The sequence below is a fragment of the Rhea americana genome, unplaced genomic scaffold (assembly GCF_003343005.1).
Source record: "Rhea americana isolate MKP2758 unplaced genomic scaffold, rheAme1 scaffold_104, whole genome shotgun sequence".
In the NCBI taxonomy this organism is placed as follows: domain Eukaryota; kingdom Metazoa; phylum Chordata; class Aves; order Rheiformes; family Rheidae; genus Rhea; species Rhea americana.
The window spans coordinates 1,253,755-1,273,273 of NW_028185084.1; the positions used below are offsets into that span (position 1 = coordinate 1,253,755).

Genomic DNA, 19,519 nt, shown 5'->3' on the forward strand with positions numbered 1-19,519 from the left:
GTAGCGACAAAGATGCTAGTAATTTTCCTATTTCATTGCATAATTATATTTAAAAATGTAAGCTAACATATGAAAAAAGTGAATCATTTTTACTGGGAATTTCGATGTGGTCAAAACTGTACTGCTTGGGTTGTACTAAAATTGAAACAATAACGCCAGTATATACGTACTTATCCAGATAAAGCACGTTCCCAGATACGAACTTTATTTTTATCCTTACACTAATATACTAGGATATTATCTGTGTAACCATCTGTTAAAAAAAAAAAAAAAAAAAAAAAGTTGCACCTTGGCATAGCTATGCAAGCATGACTTTGATGTGTTTGCCGTAGTCCTAGCGAAATGGAGACCCGATTTCTGCTGAGGTTTCTTTTGTATTGTAATAAAGCGGTAGCAGCTCTGGGAAGTGCAAATTTGTTCAGTTCTCTTAGTAAGATTATCATGTAATTGATTATTGATTAGTAACATATAATGACAAAAATACAAACTTGTTATCCTAACTTACTTCCAGAGCAGAAATAGGAAGGTGAGTAAATCACTGTTCAGTTTTGATTTGTTTTTCAGAATTAAATCCCTTTTGCTGACTGGGAAAATTATGGGCAAAAGCACACAATAATGCAACTGTCTTCAACTCTAGAAAATAAAACGTATCCAGCTCTGTTGAGAGATCGTCTAGATTTTTTTTCCCCCCACTGAATGACAATTTAAATGATCGATAATCGTGTTTTTCCTTTGGTGACTGAAGAAAGTTACAGTATCTAGTTTTCCAAGTGCTCAGTTGATAAGTGAGTTATCTGATAATTGTGCACTCTTGGTTGCTACCCGTTAGGCCTCTAGAAAAATATCTGAAGTATTTTAATATTAATAAAAAAGGAATATGACTGACTTAAGCACGGAATAATTAACCACTATTTTATTCAGGAAACTAGAAGACAAAAGAAAACATTAAAGAAAACTCGCAAGTTTGTTGTTGATGGAGTAGAAGTGAGTGTTACCACATCAAAAATAGTTACTGAAAATGACTCAAAAAGTGAAGAAATGCGATTTCTACGGTAAGCCTTTTTAACTGTAGATATTACAAGAGGTTTTAGTGTCTAGAACATAGCAACTTTTTTTTTTTCTTTTTGAATAAGAGGAGACTGCTAATTGGCTTATTTCTGTAATGTTTGGGGGTTGAATTCAGTTTTTTGTTACTTGAAAGTGTTTTTTAAAGTGACACACAAAATCAATTCAAAACTACTGAACTTAAGTCAAAATTTTTTCTTGAAATTTTCCCCTTTTATTGTCCTATCAATATTTAAAAGTTCTTTTTCATTATTAGGCGTCAAGAGCTGAGAGAGCTGAGACTTCTTCAGAAGGAAGAGCAGAGAGCTCAACAGCAGCTCAGTAATAAACTCTTGCAACAGCGAGAACAGATGTACAGGCGTTTTGAACAGGAAATGACAGTGAGTTCCTTTGTTTTGGTACCAAGAAAATACATAGCTTTTTGAGGTTAAACTAACACCCTTAAAGATGTTGTCCTGATGGAGCAGGTAGAAGACTACTCGCAGTAGTACAAGCCTTTTCTTCTGTGATTGTTGTTGTAGCACAGTATGAAAAGGGAGCCACCAATGGCAATGTTTTGCATTATGGTGAATGCTCAGCTTATGTCACTGTACTTATATACTGTACTTAGAATTCTGAAAACAACGTCTAATTAAATGGAATCATTTTTACAGAGTAAAAAACGGCAGTATGATCAAGAAATAGAAAATCTAGAAAAGCAACAGAAACAGACAATAGAGCGTTTGGAACAGGAACACACAAACCGTTTAAGAGATGAAGCAAAACGTATCAAAGCAGAACAGGAGAAGGAATTGTCTAAATTCCAGAACATGTTGAAGAATAAAAAAAAGGAGGTAAGAGCCAACAATGATGATAAAGAAGATAAGGGATATGGCTATAGGAAATGGTTGAGATTGGGACTCTTGGAACCCTCGCCAGCCTCTTGTGTTATCATGAGTTGAGTAAGGGAGAACTAGCAGTCAGTAGTAGTATTTTTGTTTTAGTGCTTGAAATAAAATAAAAACACCCGATAGGAACTTTCAACTATTGATTCATCTAGAAAAAGTTACCAAATTAAGAGACTTTTCACAGAATCTTTAATAAAATACTTTTTCTGATGTTGTATTTGAAAAAAAGTATTCTGTTAAAAAGATTGTAAAATAAATATTTAAATGAATCTAGATATCTCTTAGTATTTATCTAACTAGAATTTCAAATAAAAGAATACAGTCGTGATTGTTACTAAAAGAGTATTTCATTTCCTGAGAATTTTTTGTTAATTTGTTAGATTTTCATTAGACATGCTTTTCAGGTTTAGAATTCGTCTATAAGAATTGACAGCAGTTATGTCAGTTATTTTTAACTCAAAGAGAACAGCTAGGAGAGAAGTCTGAATAGACTGAATTTGTTTACAGTTAATTTTACATCTGTCATATACAATGATGCAAAAAGAGTGACAGTTTAGACTGACACCTTGTGCTGTTAATTGACTTGCATTAGAACAATAGAAAGTAATGTGTTCCTGTATGGATTTTGCATCTGAAAGCTATTTTATTTCTTTTTCAGATCGATTGTGTAGTACTTGTTTGTGTATAAATGGCTCTAGTGTTTGCTTTAGTAGTTAYTAGACTTAAAGAGATTCCTTTGAAAGTCTGTGTTTTCAGTGCTTTTGCATAGAATGATCCTGTAGTACATAAGCACATAGAAAAAGTATAAGTTGTATTCAGTCTGAACTATATGCTGATATATAACAACTTTTCTTCTTTTGCGGAACCTCTTGCATTTTTGAGTCTCTTTCTATTTACTGGTGATTGGGTCCTACATGGGAAAGCGGGAAGAATTTTACGGGTTGCTCTGAGCTAAAAGCAGTTCTTTCATGGAAACAGAAATAGCATGTGGTGATTTGGACTCTGTTTTCTGATGATGCTTCCACTATTAAACAAACAGGCATTTGTTTTTGGGTGCATACTTTTGTATTTAAAGCTTAAGAAGKCGATTTACACTTCGAAGGAAAATGCAGCTGACACTCTGAAACTACCCATTTAGGAGTGTGCGGTGCTTAATTATCCTAGCTTTTCACGGTAAATAAGACATCAGCAAATTATCAGATTCATAGCCCGTTGATTTAACCAGGTTATGTTTAGAAAATTTCAACTAATTCAGCCTAGTATGCCTCAGACTGAACTGCATGGGCCATTTCAGCATTATAATTTAAAATCTCTTACAAAGATAGTTACTGGAGCTTTTTGCTTTAAAATTCTTCAGAACTGAACATTTAATGTTTGGTTTGCTTTTGTGTTTTTTTTTTTTAATTTAAATATATACCCTATGTAAATGTTATGTATGTTTGAAAAGCTAATAACGACATCTTATAAATTCAGATCTGAAGTCTTTCAGAAATAGCTTTTCCAGTGGAAGCTATTTTAAACTTCCAATTATTTTTCACAAATCTTTACCATGAGATAAACATACTCTATAGTCCTTTTCAGGAATGCTTCAAGAAAATGCCACTTCTGCAGGTGGTGGTTTTCTTAACTATTGATTATTCTAGCTGCTTGCATGAAAACTCAAGCTACTGACTGCCATTTCCAAGGGCACTGGCCAGCATTTGCATGCAAAAAGAAACTAGCATGTACCTCCTTTCTGCACTAGCATAACATGCATAAAGCATGTTTTGTTTCTTCTCTTTTCATTAAGCTCCTTTCACTAACCTAACCTATCTGCCACTGAAGTAATGCACACTTCCCAGTACCTCTAGTGCATGACCTGCATGTCCTGTGTTCACAAAAATGCTTGCTGTGGAGACAGTGTTCTTTTCGCCACGTTCTGCATGCTTATATACACTGTAGGTTTTAAATGAAGTGGAGAAAGCACCAAAAGAGCTGAGAAAAGAGCTCATGAAACGCACGAAAGAGGAGCTTGCACAAAACCAGCATGCTCAGGTAACAGCGGCAGCTTCAAGCTACTAAAACGCAAAAAGCGGCAGTATTCACAGAGCTTGATAATTTCATTTTTGTTGTTGTTGAGTGAATATGAAACTTAACTCAGACTAACCCTACATACCACTCTCTCTCTTCGACTGCTCTCATATCACTTCCCATAAGAGTACAGTGTTCAGACATGTAGGAACAGCAATATATCCAGGTTTGTGCTTTTTAAGCTTATGTTCTGTATGCTGTACCAAAAAAAGAACAGTTTTTTTCCACAGCTGGTTTCATGGTAGTGCTTTTTTTGGATGGTAAGTAACCCACAGGTCCATCAAATTATAAAGGTTACAGTAGTTATTTTTGAGCAAAAAGCACAGGGGAGGAAAATACAGAAAATAAGGCATAAGGCATCTTGTTCCTAGCTGCAGAACAGACTAGGTAAAATGTAGTTATTTAAATGTCAAAGTGTAGGTGTATGGAAACTTTAGAAGACATCAGAGAGAATTTTATGCCTTCAACCTTGCTGCGGTTATATGACCTAGGTAGAGAGAGGCAAATATTTTAGAAACCTATTTTTCAGATGGCCCAGCTTGTACGGTGTAAGTCAGCATCACAACAGGGTAGGTTTGGATTGAGTAACTCCTACAGGTTAAATGTTTATGTGAGTAATCTAGTAGAAAACATTAGTGACTTTATTCAATTACATGTTCTGTTCAAGAGAGGATTTCCCAAAATAGAATTTGACTGAGCTACAGTGCTCTCTCCCTACTGAGGATATATATTTCTGAACTTTTTTTAAAGGAAATAATTTTAGAACTGAATTTTTATAATGTTTGCAATGACTGACTTTGTTTCCTTTTTTTATATTTTTTTAAAGTAGAACATCTTTGATTAAGGTGAAAGATCCTCAGTTGGAATGAGGAAGTATTAGACAGTGTGCAGGTGTATTATCTTAGAATTTGTAGAATTTTTCTGTCAGTGACTGCTTTTGTGTGCTTAGCCTTCACAGTTTTAGTGTATACTACTAACATATATCAGTCTCATTCTTTTAAAGAATAGTACTATATTTTATTATATTCTGACATGGGAAGGACATTGTGTCCCACAGGGTGTTGCTCAGGTTATGATTCAGTCTTTTCAGTTGTCTTCATGTACACTTTTCAACGCACAAATGCAGGATGTAAGTCATGATATATTTATAATATRCATCTATATAAAAAAAGTTTATTTCTCTAATTTTCCAGAGGTGTGTTTTTTCTTCTCACTTCTGCTTATATGTGCTGAGCAATTTCACTGGTGTTTCAAAACCAGTTAGCACGAATTTGTAAAACTATACATTATTCATAGTAAAAAGATCAAAATTACTGTAGCAATTAACTCTGGGCGAGGCACTGCTTTCTCACAAACACAACATACTAATATTTTCTGGTGCTTATCATTTGTTCAGCACATGTGAGAAAATGACTGTTTTATGCTCTGTGTGCAGTGAAATTACGTATTTTAAAAATATATAATGAGTTTATTTTAAGATAATTTCTGGGCAAAATCAAATGGTAGTTTTGAAAAGGCAAACTGCATTGCAGTGTCTGCCTTCTACACCGTCTAAAACGCTCTTCAGCGACGCCCGTAATCTCTGTTTTATGGGATACTTGGGTAGATCAGGGAAGCGGAAAGGCCGGAGTGTATTCTGAGGTTGCCCCGTTTATCTTACAGAGCTAACAATTTAAAAACGTCTTTAAGATTTACGATGTAGAGAGCAGCAATGATATTTAAATGATTGAGAGAGTAAAAATCTCTGATGCATAACTGCTTTTTGACCATGACCATCCTTGAGATAAAACATCTTTTTCACAGCTGTACAGAATGTAGAGCAGCTGTGTCCCTACCCCCTCCACCCAGATCTTTGGCAAGTCAAATATAGTATTATTTTCGTCCCTGCACCTTCAGAATACTAAACTCCTACTTTTCTTGCCCTTTTAATCTAGCAGTAATGCAGAACAGTATTTTCTATCGGTCTGTATATTTGTTTAGGAATGTCTGGCTGCACTTACAAACCTGCCCCTCCAGTCCTTTTTGCACCCCCTGGTCTGCCACTGTCTGAACTTCTCGCCAGCATACTCCACCTCCRGTTTTCTGTTACCCATCTAAATGTTACCCCGCTGTCCACCCAGGGAGATGAAAGCCTCATTTATTATTCAGTGACTTTCTGTGAAGATGAAAACCATGATTCTCCTGGTCATAATAAAAGTGCTTTTAATGAACATCTAATTCCATATGTTGCTGTTGGCTCTTTTAGCGAGTAGCATGGACTCTGTTAAAAAGAAAAAAAAAATACGTAGCTCAGGAGACTCTTCCACTGATTTCCCATAGCCCAGCACTATTTTTCTGCTTCTTCCCATCCCCTCTCCAATAAACCATTTTAACTTTGTTTCATTATGTATAACAGCCTGTCTGACCTCTGACAGTACACCCCCATCATCCTTTCTTCCGACTATACTTACCCTTATTCCACAGTAGAAAGATCTRCTTTAATTTCCTGTTCTTAAAGTGTGCATGTGCATGCTTGCATGCTTGTAAATGTGTGAAGTTTTTTGTGATAGCTRCAAAGAGGAAAAAGGCAACGGGAGGCCCTTGGTATGTGGGAGGGAGGAGAAGGGGATCCTTACCTCTGCCATGTCTCATGATGTGATGCAACGGACTGAGATGCCCTGGGTAAGGCAGGACCTGGGCGGCGGGGAGACGCCCTCACGCAGAGGACGATTCGCTTTGCAAAGAGCCCGCTCAGCTCTAGCACCACCACTGCTGAGCCAAGGTTTACACGTCCCGCAAAAGGCAATTCCTRCTAAAGCCTCTGGCTGCCTTTAGAGCCGTCTCACAGAACTCCCAGCCTCAATATCTTGGTGTTCGTGATGGAATAAACGACCCAGAGACTGAGAGACAAACTTGAGATCCAACTGTGTAAATAAATAGGCTTTACTTCATGATCAAAAGCAAAACAATCATAAACACTTTTGGGTTTTTATATCCTAGAATATATAATCTCGACATGATGAGCACACTTGCATTTACTAGTGTAGAAACTGTGGCTTGTTTTGAAAGGCAAKAGACTGAATGAATCGCTGATTATTGGTTATTTTGTTGCCTTTGGTCTTATTTCTGAAGGTAAAATTTAAATATTAAATATTCTTTTACCTACTCTCTGTGTGGAAAACACAAGAGATGCATAACTTCATAGCTGAGGGATATTAACTCAATTAAGTTAATCAAAGATGTATTTATTTTCATATACAGTTAAACACAGAGAACTGRGATCTCATTAAAATGTAATGTGATTAGAAGAACACAATTTCATTTATTTCAATTGGTTTTTAACAGGAGCAAGAATTTGTGCAGAAGCAGCAACAAGAACTGGATGCCTCTCTGAAGAAAATTATTCAGCAGCAAAAGACAGAACTAGCCACTATTGAACGAGATTGCCTCAACAACAAACAGCAGCTCATGAGAGGTATCTAGCATTGGACTCTTAAAACCCGATTTTTTATTTTCTATTTTATTWAAAAAAATAATTTTATCTTGAATTTATGAAATCAAATGCCTTCAGGATTGAACTAAAACTGTAAAAACATATACGCTATCAAAAAAATACTGTTCTTAAAATACACTTGGAAGCCACTGTTAAACATACACTTGCATGTAGATTTAAGAGGTGTTGTACTTTCTGAACTTTTCAGCCTTCCTCTTTCTACAGCTCGTGAAGCTGCAATCTGGGAGCTGGAAGAACGACACTTGCAAGAGAAGCATCAGCTCCTCAAACAGCAACTCAAAGATCAGTACTTCATGCAGAGACACCAACTGCTTAAGAGGCATGAAAAAGTTAGTGCTGATTTTGACACTTTCCTTTGTGTGTGGAATCTCTCTCTCCTCTTTTTTAAGTCAAGTAGACTTACGATCTCTACAGGTCTGTACTGTTTGCTTGTCTAGGCAAGGCCCATGCAGGTATTTTCATGCTGTATATGTTCTATTAAGATTTTAAGTCKTCTTAATTTAATGACTTGATAGTGCATAGAAGCACTTTTTGTTCCACTTATTTAACGTGTGTGTTAGTTCACTGTTAGGTGCCTAACAAACAGCATGTAAATCAGAGACAAGAAATAAAAGCAATAAATAAGGAAAAGCATAAGGAGATCACTGGGGTGAGATAATAGCATTGTCCCTTGTTTTTAAAAAAAATAGATATCTTTATTTATCTGACTTCTGTTCTTGAACTTCTAGATTGAAGTTCGTAAGTGAAATGATCATATTTTCCCTTTAAATTCTTTTTTTAAAGTAAAATAGCTTTTAATTTTTTTTTATTATTTAGTAAAAAGACAAAAATATGTTTATACACCAAAACCAACTGAGTTTGGGCTTGTAGTTAAATAAATCTACTCATTAGTAAATCATCCTGGAACTGAATGAACAGAATGATGACCTGCATTAGCTTTTTGGGGCAAGTAACTGGAAAAAGGTATTTCTGTGTGTGTGTGTGTGTGTGTGTGCGCGTGTGTGTGTGTGTAACTTTAATATAAGTCAGGAGTTCAGCAAGCACTGGTAAATATATTCATATTCTTCCAAGCACTGGGAATTCTCAGCTGGATTGGGCATGATCCAGAGTTTTGGAATAAATGAAAGACCACCTCCTCCCTATTGCATATCACAGGGACTAGGCCTTGTTTCTGCTGAGAAAAAAAATGGACTCAAACAACATGCTTGTTGATGAAATGAGATCTAAATGTTCCAGCAAATACTCCTTAATRTTTCGATGTCATTAATTTTTTAGGAAACAGAGCAAATGCAGAGATATAATCAACGACTTATTGAGGAGTTAAAGAACAAGCAAACTCAGGAAAGAGCACGGCTGCCTAAAATYCAGCGAAGCGAAGCAAAGACTCGAATGGCTATGTTTAAGAAAAGTTTAAGAATCAACTCATTAGCTTCTCCAGACCAAGATCGTGAAAAAATTAAACAGGTAAGTAATAAAAGTAGGTTTAATAATGTAAATGTTAAATTTGATGCAAATGTAAAYGTGATGATGAGGCAGAGYGCACCCTCAAAAAGTTTGCAGACGATGCAAAACTGATAGGAGCGCTTGTTAAACCAGAAGGTTGTGCTGTTATTCCAAGGGACCTCAACAGGCTGGAGAAATGGGCCAACAGGAATCTCGTTAAATTCTGCACAGGGAATGCAAATCCCTGCACATGGGAAGGAGAAATCCCATGCACCGGTGCAGGATGGTCAACAACCGGCTGGAAAGCAGCTTTGCGCAAAAGGCCCTTGGCGTCCTGGTGGACCAGTTGAACATGGGTCAGCAGCRTGGCCTCGTGGCCGATGAGGCCGACAGCGGCCTGTGCTGGAMTAGGAAGAGCGTTACCAATAGGCCAAGGGAGATGATTCTGCCTTTCTACTCAGCGTTGGTAAGGCCGTACCTGGAGTACTGGATCCCATTCTGGGGTCCACAGCACAGATATGTCCTAAGGTAGGATTAGAGAGKAGACAGAGGAATGGAGTGACAGACAAAACTGTGAAGGCGTTTCCCTTTGTAGAAACTCAAAAAAAGAAAGAATAAAGAAAATACGAAGATTATTTAGGTCTTTTAAAACCGTTCTCTTAGGTTATGCTATGTATGTTCATTCTGTTCTATAAAGCTCTTTAACTTGCATGCAAAAAATAGTTGTCTCTAGAGGTACAATATAAATCTTCTTTTTTTTTTTTTTTTTTCTAGTTTGCTGTTCAAGAAGAAAAGAGACAAAAAAATGAGAGACTGGCTCAGCATCAGAAACATGAAAATCAAATGCGGGACCTWCAGTTGCAATGTGAAGCAAACATCAGAGAGCTGCATCAATTACAGGTTAAAAATAGATTATATGAAGTGAACATTCTGTGGGAAGACATGCAGGCCAAGCAGAAATATTTTTCCTTTATTTTTATCTATTCATGTGGATTTTCTTAAATTTACGGCATCCTCTTAACTAGATACCTAAGCTTAGAACTATTAATGAGAAATCATTTTATGTACAAGAAGAGCATGAACCRTAAGTGGATGATCTCTTCTAGATTATTTAGCAAGTTTCCAATGCTATTTTCTGTAGCATTTCCCTTTAACATACTGTAGCTACAAGTCATTGATCAAAACAAAGGTAGCACCAGGCATTACACACAAGAGTTTTATAGCAGTACATGGAATAAGTCCTTTTTTAYGAGGTGCAGGTTGCCATTTGCACCTGAGCTTCTGGAACATATTTGGAAGGAAATTGCATTTTTTGCAATAATGAGCTCAGTTTTGATCTATCTAGTATATATTTTGTAAAACTAGCTGCTGTATGCCACAGACTAGATCCAGTTTTCCATTAAGTCTGCTTTTTCCCTGCTTCAGGGATACAAGGTAGGCTAAAGCATTAAATGATCACCTGCTGATAGCCTTTGCTTAGAGAAATCTCCCAGTGGCATAGAGCCAGGGAAGTTAGTTCTGCACTGCTCCCTTTCTCATATCTCGTGGAAACAGTCTGTGACTGTGCCACTAAATATGTTTTACTAAATACTCCAGTATCGTGGGAGTCTGTGCAAGACTTTTTATTGCAAGCAAAAATGATCAGATTACGGCTACTCTAAGCTTCACTGAGAACATTTTGGCCTGTGGCTGCATCTGGGACTAGCCAAATGCTTGTCATCTTTGTTCCTGTGCATTGGGCATAGTTGGGATTTGAGTCCTAGAAATAAGCATGTGGGTGCTGGAGACTACCACTGGCAAATGCTCTTAAAAATTGAAGATTTCATCCAGGCAAATGCTGAACAGCATTCTTGCCGTTATGCTTTGAGGCTCCTCTGAACATTTGGCAGATACATGTGTATCTTACTGAGTGGGATTTGAAGTTGATGTATGCTTCGATTACCGTTTTTTCTTTTCATATGGTGGGTCTGAGGCTGCTTCTGCAAGCGTATTTGCTGTCCTCCCTAAACCTCCTTGTTAGTCTGAGCTCCTTGGCACTAAGAGTTTCAGTACTTTCACATGTGCCCCTTTTTAATTTAATTGATTTTAATAAATTATACAAACTGCATTTAGAAAGCCAGACAGAAATACTGCATGACCTTAAATAGCGTAATTAGGCAGTGAAGAACAGGCAGTTTTGAGTATCCTTGAGCCACTCTGAATGGTACTTCACAGTATTTATTTATCAATCTCAATTGGTTCTGATGGAAAGATCAGCTTTTGATAATGCAGCCTCAGTAACATACTTTTATCTTGTAATTATTCACGTCACTATTTACACAGAGTAAGCTAATTAAAAAGAATTAGGACAGCGTATGCCACCGCACAAATGCAGAGTTGTCTAATCTGAATTAGTTTTACTTAAGGATTATCTTTATCTTGTTTTAAGAATGAAAAATGCCATCTACTGGTTGAACATGAGACTCAGAAGCTGAAAGAACTAGATGAAGAGCACAGCCAAGAACTGAAGGAATGGAGAGAGAAACTGAGACCAAGAAAAAAGGTAAATTGGAGAAGCTTATGAAAATAATCAAAAATCAGTTCTTGCAAACTGGACAGTCATAAATGGACAATAAAAAGTATGATATAGGAGGAGATGCAAGTCACTGTACAGAACTGTCATAGTTTATTGTTTAAAAAAAGATAATTAATACATGCAGAAGCTAAGCAAGAAGCATGTGCAACAAGAACGACTTGCATGTTATCTGTCCTTTAACGTGTTCCCTGTTGCAGGGCTTATGTGCATATTTGCATGTAAAACCTCTCAYCTGAGGCAAAGCTGTGTTTTAGGAATATATTTCAGAGGCCAGTAGGATATTACAAAAATTCTRGGTGCTAAATAGGAATAGAAGTTTTTCTTTAATAATTTTATTTTAAAGTGGAAAATACCAGGTTTTCACACAATTTAAAGAGAAATCTACAGGCAGATTGTGTTCTTAGCTTGCTGGGTATGGGTTGTCTTGCAAATTTGATAATTGCTAGATTTTTTTTCAGTCATGATGTGTGAAGTTATGAATCTATATCAGACAATATGTCACCAGTATCATAGGTTTCTTGTACTTAYATTCCTATGACAATTTGATCTTTATTTTTAGACGCTGGAAGAGGAATTTGCTAGAAAACTGCAAGAACAGGAAGTTTTCTTTAAAATGACTGGAGAATCTGAATGCCTTAATCCTTCAACACAAAGCCGGATTTCCAAATTCTATCCAATCCCCAGCCTTCACTCCACTGGGTCGTAACTCTGGGAACTGCTGTAKGTTTTTCGTATTTGGAATTCTCCATCCTCATCATCTAACCTGATATAATCTGCAGTGTGCATCAAGGGACCGTAGCGCGCTTTGTTTTCAGTGGAGACAATCAGTGTCGCTTTCGTTTTTTTCCTTCTTCTCTGAATGGAAGAAAACAGAAAAGGGGAACAGACGTTGGTGTATAATGGTAATGTGATGTCCTTCAGCTCTTTCAAGAATAAGTGGAWTTTTTAATCTAAGACTCAGTACGTTACTTTCGGGTTTGGCTTCAAGTAAGCAAGCCTAAAATAATATAATCTTTATGATCACAAAAAAAAAGGTTTCTCATGTAAGCATTTAAATGATGTAATATTAGTTCTACTGCTGTGTTTTTAAATATCTGGTTTCTCTGCRACAGAATTCCATAACTGAAACAGCCGTAAGAGGTTTAAAATGTTGTAAATGTTGAGTAGTGGCTTCATAACAAGAACTGAAACTAATTAGAACATGCCAATAATCAGAAAAATAAACCCTTAGATTTAAACGTGATTGGTAACAGCAAAAGCTTTTACAACTTATTTAAAAACAAACAAACAAAAAACAAAAAACAAACCTCTGGCATAAATTAAACTGAGCAGGTCTCCATTGCATATTTTGTCCATTAATTCCATAATGAAATGGGGTGCTAGTTTAATTAATACAGTGCCTGAAACACTTAGATATGCTACTCTTGGCAACAAGATAGTGTTTTGTCATTAAAGAAAACCTCCTTAACATTGTTTGTTACTGTACAAAACAAAAAATTCTTGCTGCTACTGCCATTTTGTCATAAGTCCTCACCCTAAAATATTTTGCACTAAAATATGTAAAGGTGAAAAGAATGCTAACTTTAAAATGCACAGTTTATTTTCCTTAGCTATTGCAGGTGGTTAGTTCTACAAATGGAAAAAATGTAGAATGTATTTTTTAGAATACAGTGTGCAAAATGCACGTGGTTTCTCTAACTTTACCTGGAATGGGTAGAGCCATCTTTTTGTTCTTACCAAAGCCTGTTCTTTTAAACTCCTCAGAAAAGTGGAGGTGGATGGTCATATTTATAAATAACCATGCCTGAAGTCTGATTCAATTAGATGCGTTAGACTTGACTTATTTTTAATTTTAGTCATTTTATTTTATAGAAAGATTTAAGTTAAATATATAGACAAACTACAAAGCTGGGTTTTCTGCTTTTTGTTTTGCTACATACTAACAAATACGGTTTTTATTTTTCAAGTTCATAGATGTATAATAAGTTATTTACCTGACTGATCTGCAGTGGAAAAAACCTGAAATGTTTCTCATATAACAGGTAGGGAAATATAACTGTATTAGATCACTTTTAGTGCACTCCTTTTCATCGCTAGAATTTGAGTCATATCAAGACAGTATTATAAGCTGTACTTTGGTATGCCAAAGTTAAATTTGTAAAATAGTATTTCCTTTCTGTCATTTGAGGCCTATCTTTCTAGTCTCTCTGGGTATCGACTGTAAACCTTTCCTTTTTATTTTGCTAGCTTGCATTAAATGTGAGACTGGTGAACATTATATGATGTTCATTTCATGGGAACAGTATTGATGCATGGGAATGAACTCATAAATAACATAGGACTTTAATCAGATTTGATTGAAATCTTGGATGCTGAAATCCTTGGATGTTGAACCTATACCTTCTTAATGGAGACATTTAATTTACAGCACAGTAAAAATAATTRAAAAATGCATGTTTTGATTTAAATTTTGTAACTTTTTGATAAGCATAATTACTTTAATAGCTAGCCTTAATTTCTGATGTTTTATTATATAAATATGTATTGTGTACTGTTGTAAATTCACATACCATATCTCTAGAATGTTATCTGTTGCTAAACGCAAAGTTCTTTAAACTGTTTGTTCAGTAGGGTGAAAAATGTCTTTGAAGGCCTTCACTTTTTAAACTACACCATTTTAAATTGACTGTTACTAAAATGGCATCAAAGTAATCCTTATCTCTGTATTGAACAGAATTTATTAGCCATTTCGTATAAAATAGGCTCAGTGATTGATTTGGGGARTAGATGTGGCAGGCAAATTTCCCTTCTGAATTCTCTCTTCCTTCATCCACATCAAAAAAAAAGAGAAGGTAACCTCTTTCTCTGAGATTTTAATCTTGGTGGTTTCAGYGGTAACTTGCTAATATATATATTGACATACTGTTTACCTCTGTCTAAACCTTTTAAATCTATTATTTGAATCGCATCTTTTTCAGAGAAAACCTCTGTAATCTGACCGCATTGTAAACTGTACAAACAAATCCCTGAATTCTCTGAAGAAGGGAGGGATTGAATGTAGCAACTGAAGCCTTAGCGAGCGTTTGGTCCGGTCTTGAGCCGTGGAGCACTGCTGAGCCGTTGCAGCCTTGTGAGCTGTACTGAGAACTGATACCTGGTGTGAAAATATATTTTTCTGAGATAACAGGAACTGGCATGGGTACTTATGCATTTAGACTGAKAAAATTGGTTTTAAGGTATTGTGGAACGTGAAAGAGGTGCACGCTATTGTATCAATGTCAGAAAATTCAATTCAAATGAATTTAGTCTCGCAYAGGCCTGGAAGAGATCATCTCAGATATAAAATCCAATCTCTCTGCTTCWCATGTCACTAATCCCTTTAACAAATGTAACAAGTTCCATCTTAAGGGCAGTTAGGTATATTCTTCTTAGCTGGAAATAATGTATTTTTTTTACTGACATTTGGGCARATCTCGTTTTTCTGATATGCCCCTCAAAAGACGATCCCAAGTCAGTATTTGTTCACGTTTGTGCTCTACTGCATCGTAGGTACTTTGAACAGGAAAAACAGCAAAGGCAGTAAGATGTTTGAAGTGCAGTGTGATATATCAGTTTTTCTTTATATTTACAATTGATTCTCGCAGAAGAACTGCCTGTGGGCCTGCGGCCTCTGACTGTTTCGGACCTCCAAATTTATTCTTAGCCTCTGAAAGCAGATTTCAGCAACTACCGCATCAGCTTTCTTGGGACAGGATCTTGTAAGGGTAGGAGCCAGTGGTTCTACTTGCATCATAACCGTTACTAGAGCTCAGGTGTTTGCAGGATCCCATAGCCTTGTGCTAAAGCAATTTTGCAGGAAGGTCGTCGGCCCTGAGGAAAGGGGCCGCGTGTCGGATCTTGCAGCCGGGAGGACTCTGCCACTGGCTTGGGTGAGGGGGAGATAGTCCAGCCTGTTCGCTCCCCTCTGATTCCAATGAAATATATTTAATTATTTATTTTCCAAGTAATTTGCTATCTCTGCTGAGTACATGGAAAAACATGTACAGCATGAAAGGATACGATACTGTGGTTAGGGTCCAAAAAATCACTTATGTTGTTATTCTTATATTTGATTAGCTATATCCTACTCCAGTCTTAAAGGTTTTCTTTTAGAAGGTGTTAGGATGTCTGATTACAAGTTCAGAAGAGGCAGTAATGCAGCTATTCACAAGGCTGGTTTGATTTTCRGGGTCRTGACCAGTGGCATTTACTCCGTGATTTTTTTCATGTCTTTTAAAAAAAAAAATTATATTCATTCCACATCACATCCTTTTTTTTTCAGGGTATGTTTTAAGGTAGTATCATCTTAAAATTACATTCATAGGTGTTCAATATCTAACCAATCATAGTATAGCAGTCAGCAGGCTGGGTATTAAAAAATGATCCTTCTGTCCAAAGGGACTTTCTCCATTATAACTGTGTTACTGTTTTGTTTTTTTTTTTCCTCTCAATAAATAAATAGGAAACTTAACACCTAAGCTGAGTCAGAGCCTGATGGAACCGAGGCAATGGTGTAATTACTTTCATCAGATCACAATAATAAAAAAATGTGTTTCATGATGGCAAATCACATAGGACATTTAACTCTCCAATATCTGTCTTGCGAGTATTTCAAGGGCACTTCAATACATAAAWGTTTTAAATAAGGTTTTTTGAATTCAGACAGATCCATATTCAGGTAGTCTGATTTTTCAGAGCCATTGYGTAGCTATGGCACCCAAGAACTCAGAAACGCTGGTCTCCAATGAAAGAGGGAGAACACGCTTAAATGTGCAAGCGAGCTCAGTGTCAGTTGTTTCCACTGAAATTCTGCTTTTTGGTTAATCTGATGGGGAAAGTGGGACAAATAATTGAGGAAAGCAACTATGCCATTATTGCAAGGAAGAGAGTATTTGTTATAATCATTGCTATGTAGACAACTTTCTGCTTTTTATGTTAACATTTACGATTCTCGGTTATTTTGCTTCAGTCTGTACTTCTGGATCCCAGTAAAGCTTCCTCGGGTTGGTGTGTCCGTGCGCGTTTCCCATTCCCTGACTTCTAACGTCAGATTCACAGCAGACAGGGAAAGTGAGGTCAGAGAGAAGTATCGGCCCTTCTTCATGGGACAAGCCCAGGGCAGGATACCCTATCACGTTTCTTGGAGTCTCGCAAAAGATAAGAGCAGATGAAGGGAGAAGAGCCCAAAGGAATCTTTATAGTGTTTTTCTGGCTAGGAAGGATACTGTTTGCAGAGCTTTTTAGAGATGCTGAAATTAGTGATGATCAAGCACAGCAGAATTAACCCTGTTGCATAGTATTGAGCAGTGCAGAAAGGAAGGGATGAAGTCTGTTGCTCTTTTTGTATTATGCTTATAGGGAATTTGATCTGTCTTGCTCAGATGTGAAAGTCAGGAGCTTGTTACAGCCATCGCAGAYGGAGGCGGTTGGCCATTCGCCCATGCAAATAACCTTTTGTGGAGTGTTTTTCTAGACCGTGACTTTTCAGTAAAGCCTCATCTTTTTCTACTGGAGCTGTAGCTCCAATTCTGACTCTGTGACTAAGGTACTGCATGGTGGCAGGACTCCACCTGACCCAGGAGAAGGCATGGAGAGCTCTGCTCCAGGAGGCTGCAGTGCTGGCAGATCGCAGCTTCTTTGGGGCCAGTTACCCCTTTGAAACAGGCCCTTTGGTTTCCTTCAGTTGTTCTCCATCCTCTTTACCCTGCAGTCTGTGGGAGAGGCAACATTTGTCAGTCCTCATCCTTCGATTCGGTAACTACTGCGCTTTTGGCACGCGGGCAGTCAGTGGATCCAGAGAGAAAGCAGAAGACCTCTTCTGACTAATTACTACTCCACCAAAAGGAGAAGGGAGTACTTTAGTCCAAAAAAATGCTTTTATTTTCCACAATCTCTTCCACCTTTACCAACCTAGGTAAAGCTTCTCTCATACTGATTATAAATCTCCTACTCTAAAATGGTAGGAAGAAAACAGAAGTGGAAGGGGACATTGAGTGAAATCTGAGCTGTTCAGCTGTCCTACCCCTGTGTGCCGTCCGGAAGCCCCGCAGTGCTCTTCTATGTAAAGCACAGCACTCCAGGGCACCTCCAACCTCACGCTGGCTCAGCAGTTTGGTGAATGTTTTGTGTTAACTGCACACCAAGTTATTTTTGCCTTACATGAAGGAACCAAAAATGAGACAGATGAATATTTGGCAAAGGGTCTGTGTACGAACAGCTCACGGAAGTGAATTTGCAGTAGCAGCCATACAACAGGTTTTTTTGGCTTTTTCTTTTTCTTTTTTTTTTCTTTTTTTTAAAGTAATTTGATTTAATGGCTTTCTGTAGAATATTGTAATAAGTCTGCTGTAAATACAATAAAGTCAGTTTGCTGAGATGGCCTCTGGTTTTGTTCTTGGAAAGCTGATGCAAAACACAAGGGATTGGTGAGTGAATGGGACACTGATATTTTTAAAATACTGTAGTGTTGGAAGTAAAACTTTGTAAAAAAAGTAAAAACTTTGTAAAAGTTTGTAAAACTGCTTGTGATTCCTGACCGTGATAGCCCAAGGTGTGAGTGCAGATTTAACGCAAGCAGGGCACTGTTCTTAGGGACCTGACGACAGGGTTGGAGGAGCGTCAGTCCTCCCTGTGTGAYGCCAGTCTTCCCCTCAAGTACAGGTAGAGGAGAGAGGTGCCTGCTGCTCCTCGGCACCGGGGCCCCTTGAGCAATGGTCCTAGTGTCGTGGGCTGCGTTACAAAGCAACCCAAAGACCGGGAGAGGGCACTGCCGCAGACTGCCCTCAGGGGTTCAACCCTGCCCTCTGGCACAGCTGGTGAGCACCTTGCAGCAGTCCCMGGTAGCTGGGATGAGTGTGGAAGCACAACACAGCTGCAGAGCTCAGACAGGACAGCGAACGCTACGGCTGCAACGCCTGCCTCTGCTGGTCAGTGTGGTGCGGCTCAGCCATCACCCAGCTGCTGCTCTGTCTGTCTGTCTGTCTSTCTCTCTCTCTCTCACCCTGCCCCCCCCCCTTCTCCCACTTCACAACTTTCAGAAACTTGAGAATCTCACTGCGAGCGAGTCGCCGGCGGCAGCAGCACCCCGGGACGGTGCACACAGGCCAGGTCGTGTCTGAGGGAGGAGAAGTGGGACAGCCRCCAGCAGCTGCTCAAAGCGAGAGGTGTTTCTGCCCGTGGCCACGCTGAACCAGGTACAGATTGTCGCACGGAACACCGATCAGGCAAGCTTTAGGYGGGAAAACACACTTTAATTGGGAAGTTTACATTAAAGTTATTTATTTTTATTCCAATGTTTAAAAAACAGAAAATACTTTAAAATATTTTTAAAAATCAACAAATTACATTTAACCAAAGTGCTTCAGTTCTGTTCCTATGCATTGCATGTCTCACCGTGCTGCTAGCAACAGGAACCGCCAAGCACGCGATGCCCCTGAGTACCTGCCCTTGCTGTGCCACGCGTGCTGTCTGCGCCCGCTGGCCACAGGAGATGAGGCGGGACGGGCTCAGGAGCTGGGGTAACGCACGTGGCAGCGCGAGCGCGCGGCAGAACTGAAGAGGGGGGAGGGACTCACTGTCCAAAGCAAGTCACCAGCCAGGGTGACGTGGGGTGCTGCTCCGGCAGGGCGAGGGAGGCGACTTCTCGGGTAGGAATGAGCACTGCTGGGTGGTCAGATGGGGAAGGCAGGGCCAGCCAAGCCGGGTTTGTCTCTGGTCTGTCACCCGGGCAGGGCCAGGCTGGGCTGGGCGCCCGATGCTGTGGGTCAGTGCTGGGGGGTAGGTACCTCAGYGCAGGGACCCCTTGAGCCGCAGGCCTGCTCAGTGCCGCTGGCCTTCACAGGCCCTCCTGCACGCAGCTSGTGCAGCAGAAGCCAGGGAAAGGAGGGCAGCAAAGCTAGCAGAGAGGAGATCGCGTCCAAGGGGCGTCCCAGGGTGGCAGGAAAGCTT

General features: G+C 38.6%; 1 protein-coding gene across 2 annotated transcripts in view; it reads left to right on the forward strand.

Annotated features, from left to right (window-relative positions):
• The window catches only part of SLK (STE20 like kinase), a 30,144-nt gene extending 12,198 nt beyond the window's left edge, over positions 1-17,946 (forward strand). For both annotated transcript variants that reach the window (XM_085307936.1, XM_085307944.1), the window contains exons 9-17: positions 922-1,052; positions 1,322-1,445; positions 1,719-1,898; positions 7,347-7,476; positions 7,720-7,844; positions 8,791-8,979; positions 9,733-9,858; positions 11,387-11,500; positions 12,093-17,946. In XM_085307936.1, the coding sequence (XP_085164062.1) occupies positions 922-1,052; positions 1,322-1,445; positions 1,719-1,898; positions 7,347-7,476; positions 7,720-7,844; positions 8,791-8,979; positions 9,733-9,858; positions 11,387-11,500; positions 12,093-12,239 (1,266 nt within the window). In that variant the 3' untranslated portion in view covers positions 12,240-17,946. The remainder of the gene's footprint in view (positions 1-921; positions 1,053-1,321; positions 1,446-1,718; positions 1,899-7,346; positions 7,477-7,719; positions 7,845-8,790; positions 8,980-9,732; positions 9,859-11,386; positions 11,501-12,092) is intronic.
• The last annotated feature ends 1,573 nt before the right edge of the window (positions 17,947-19,519 follow it).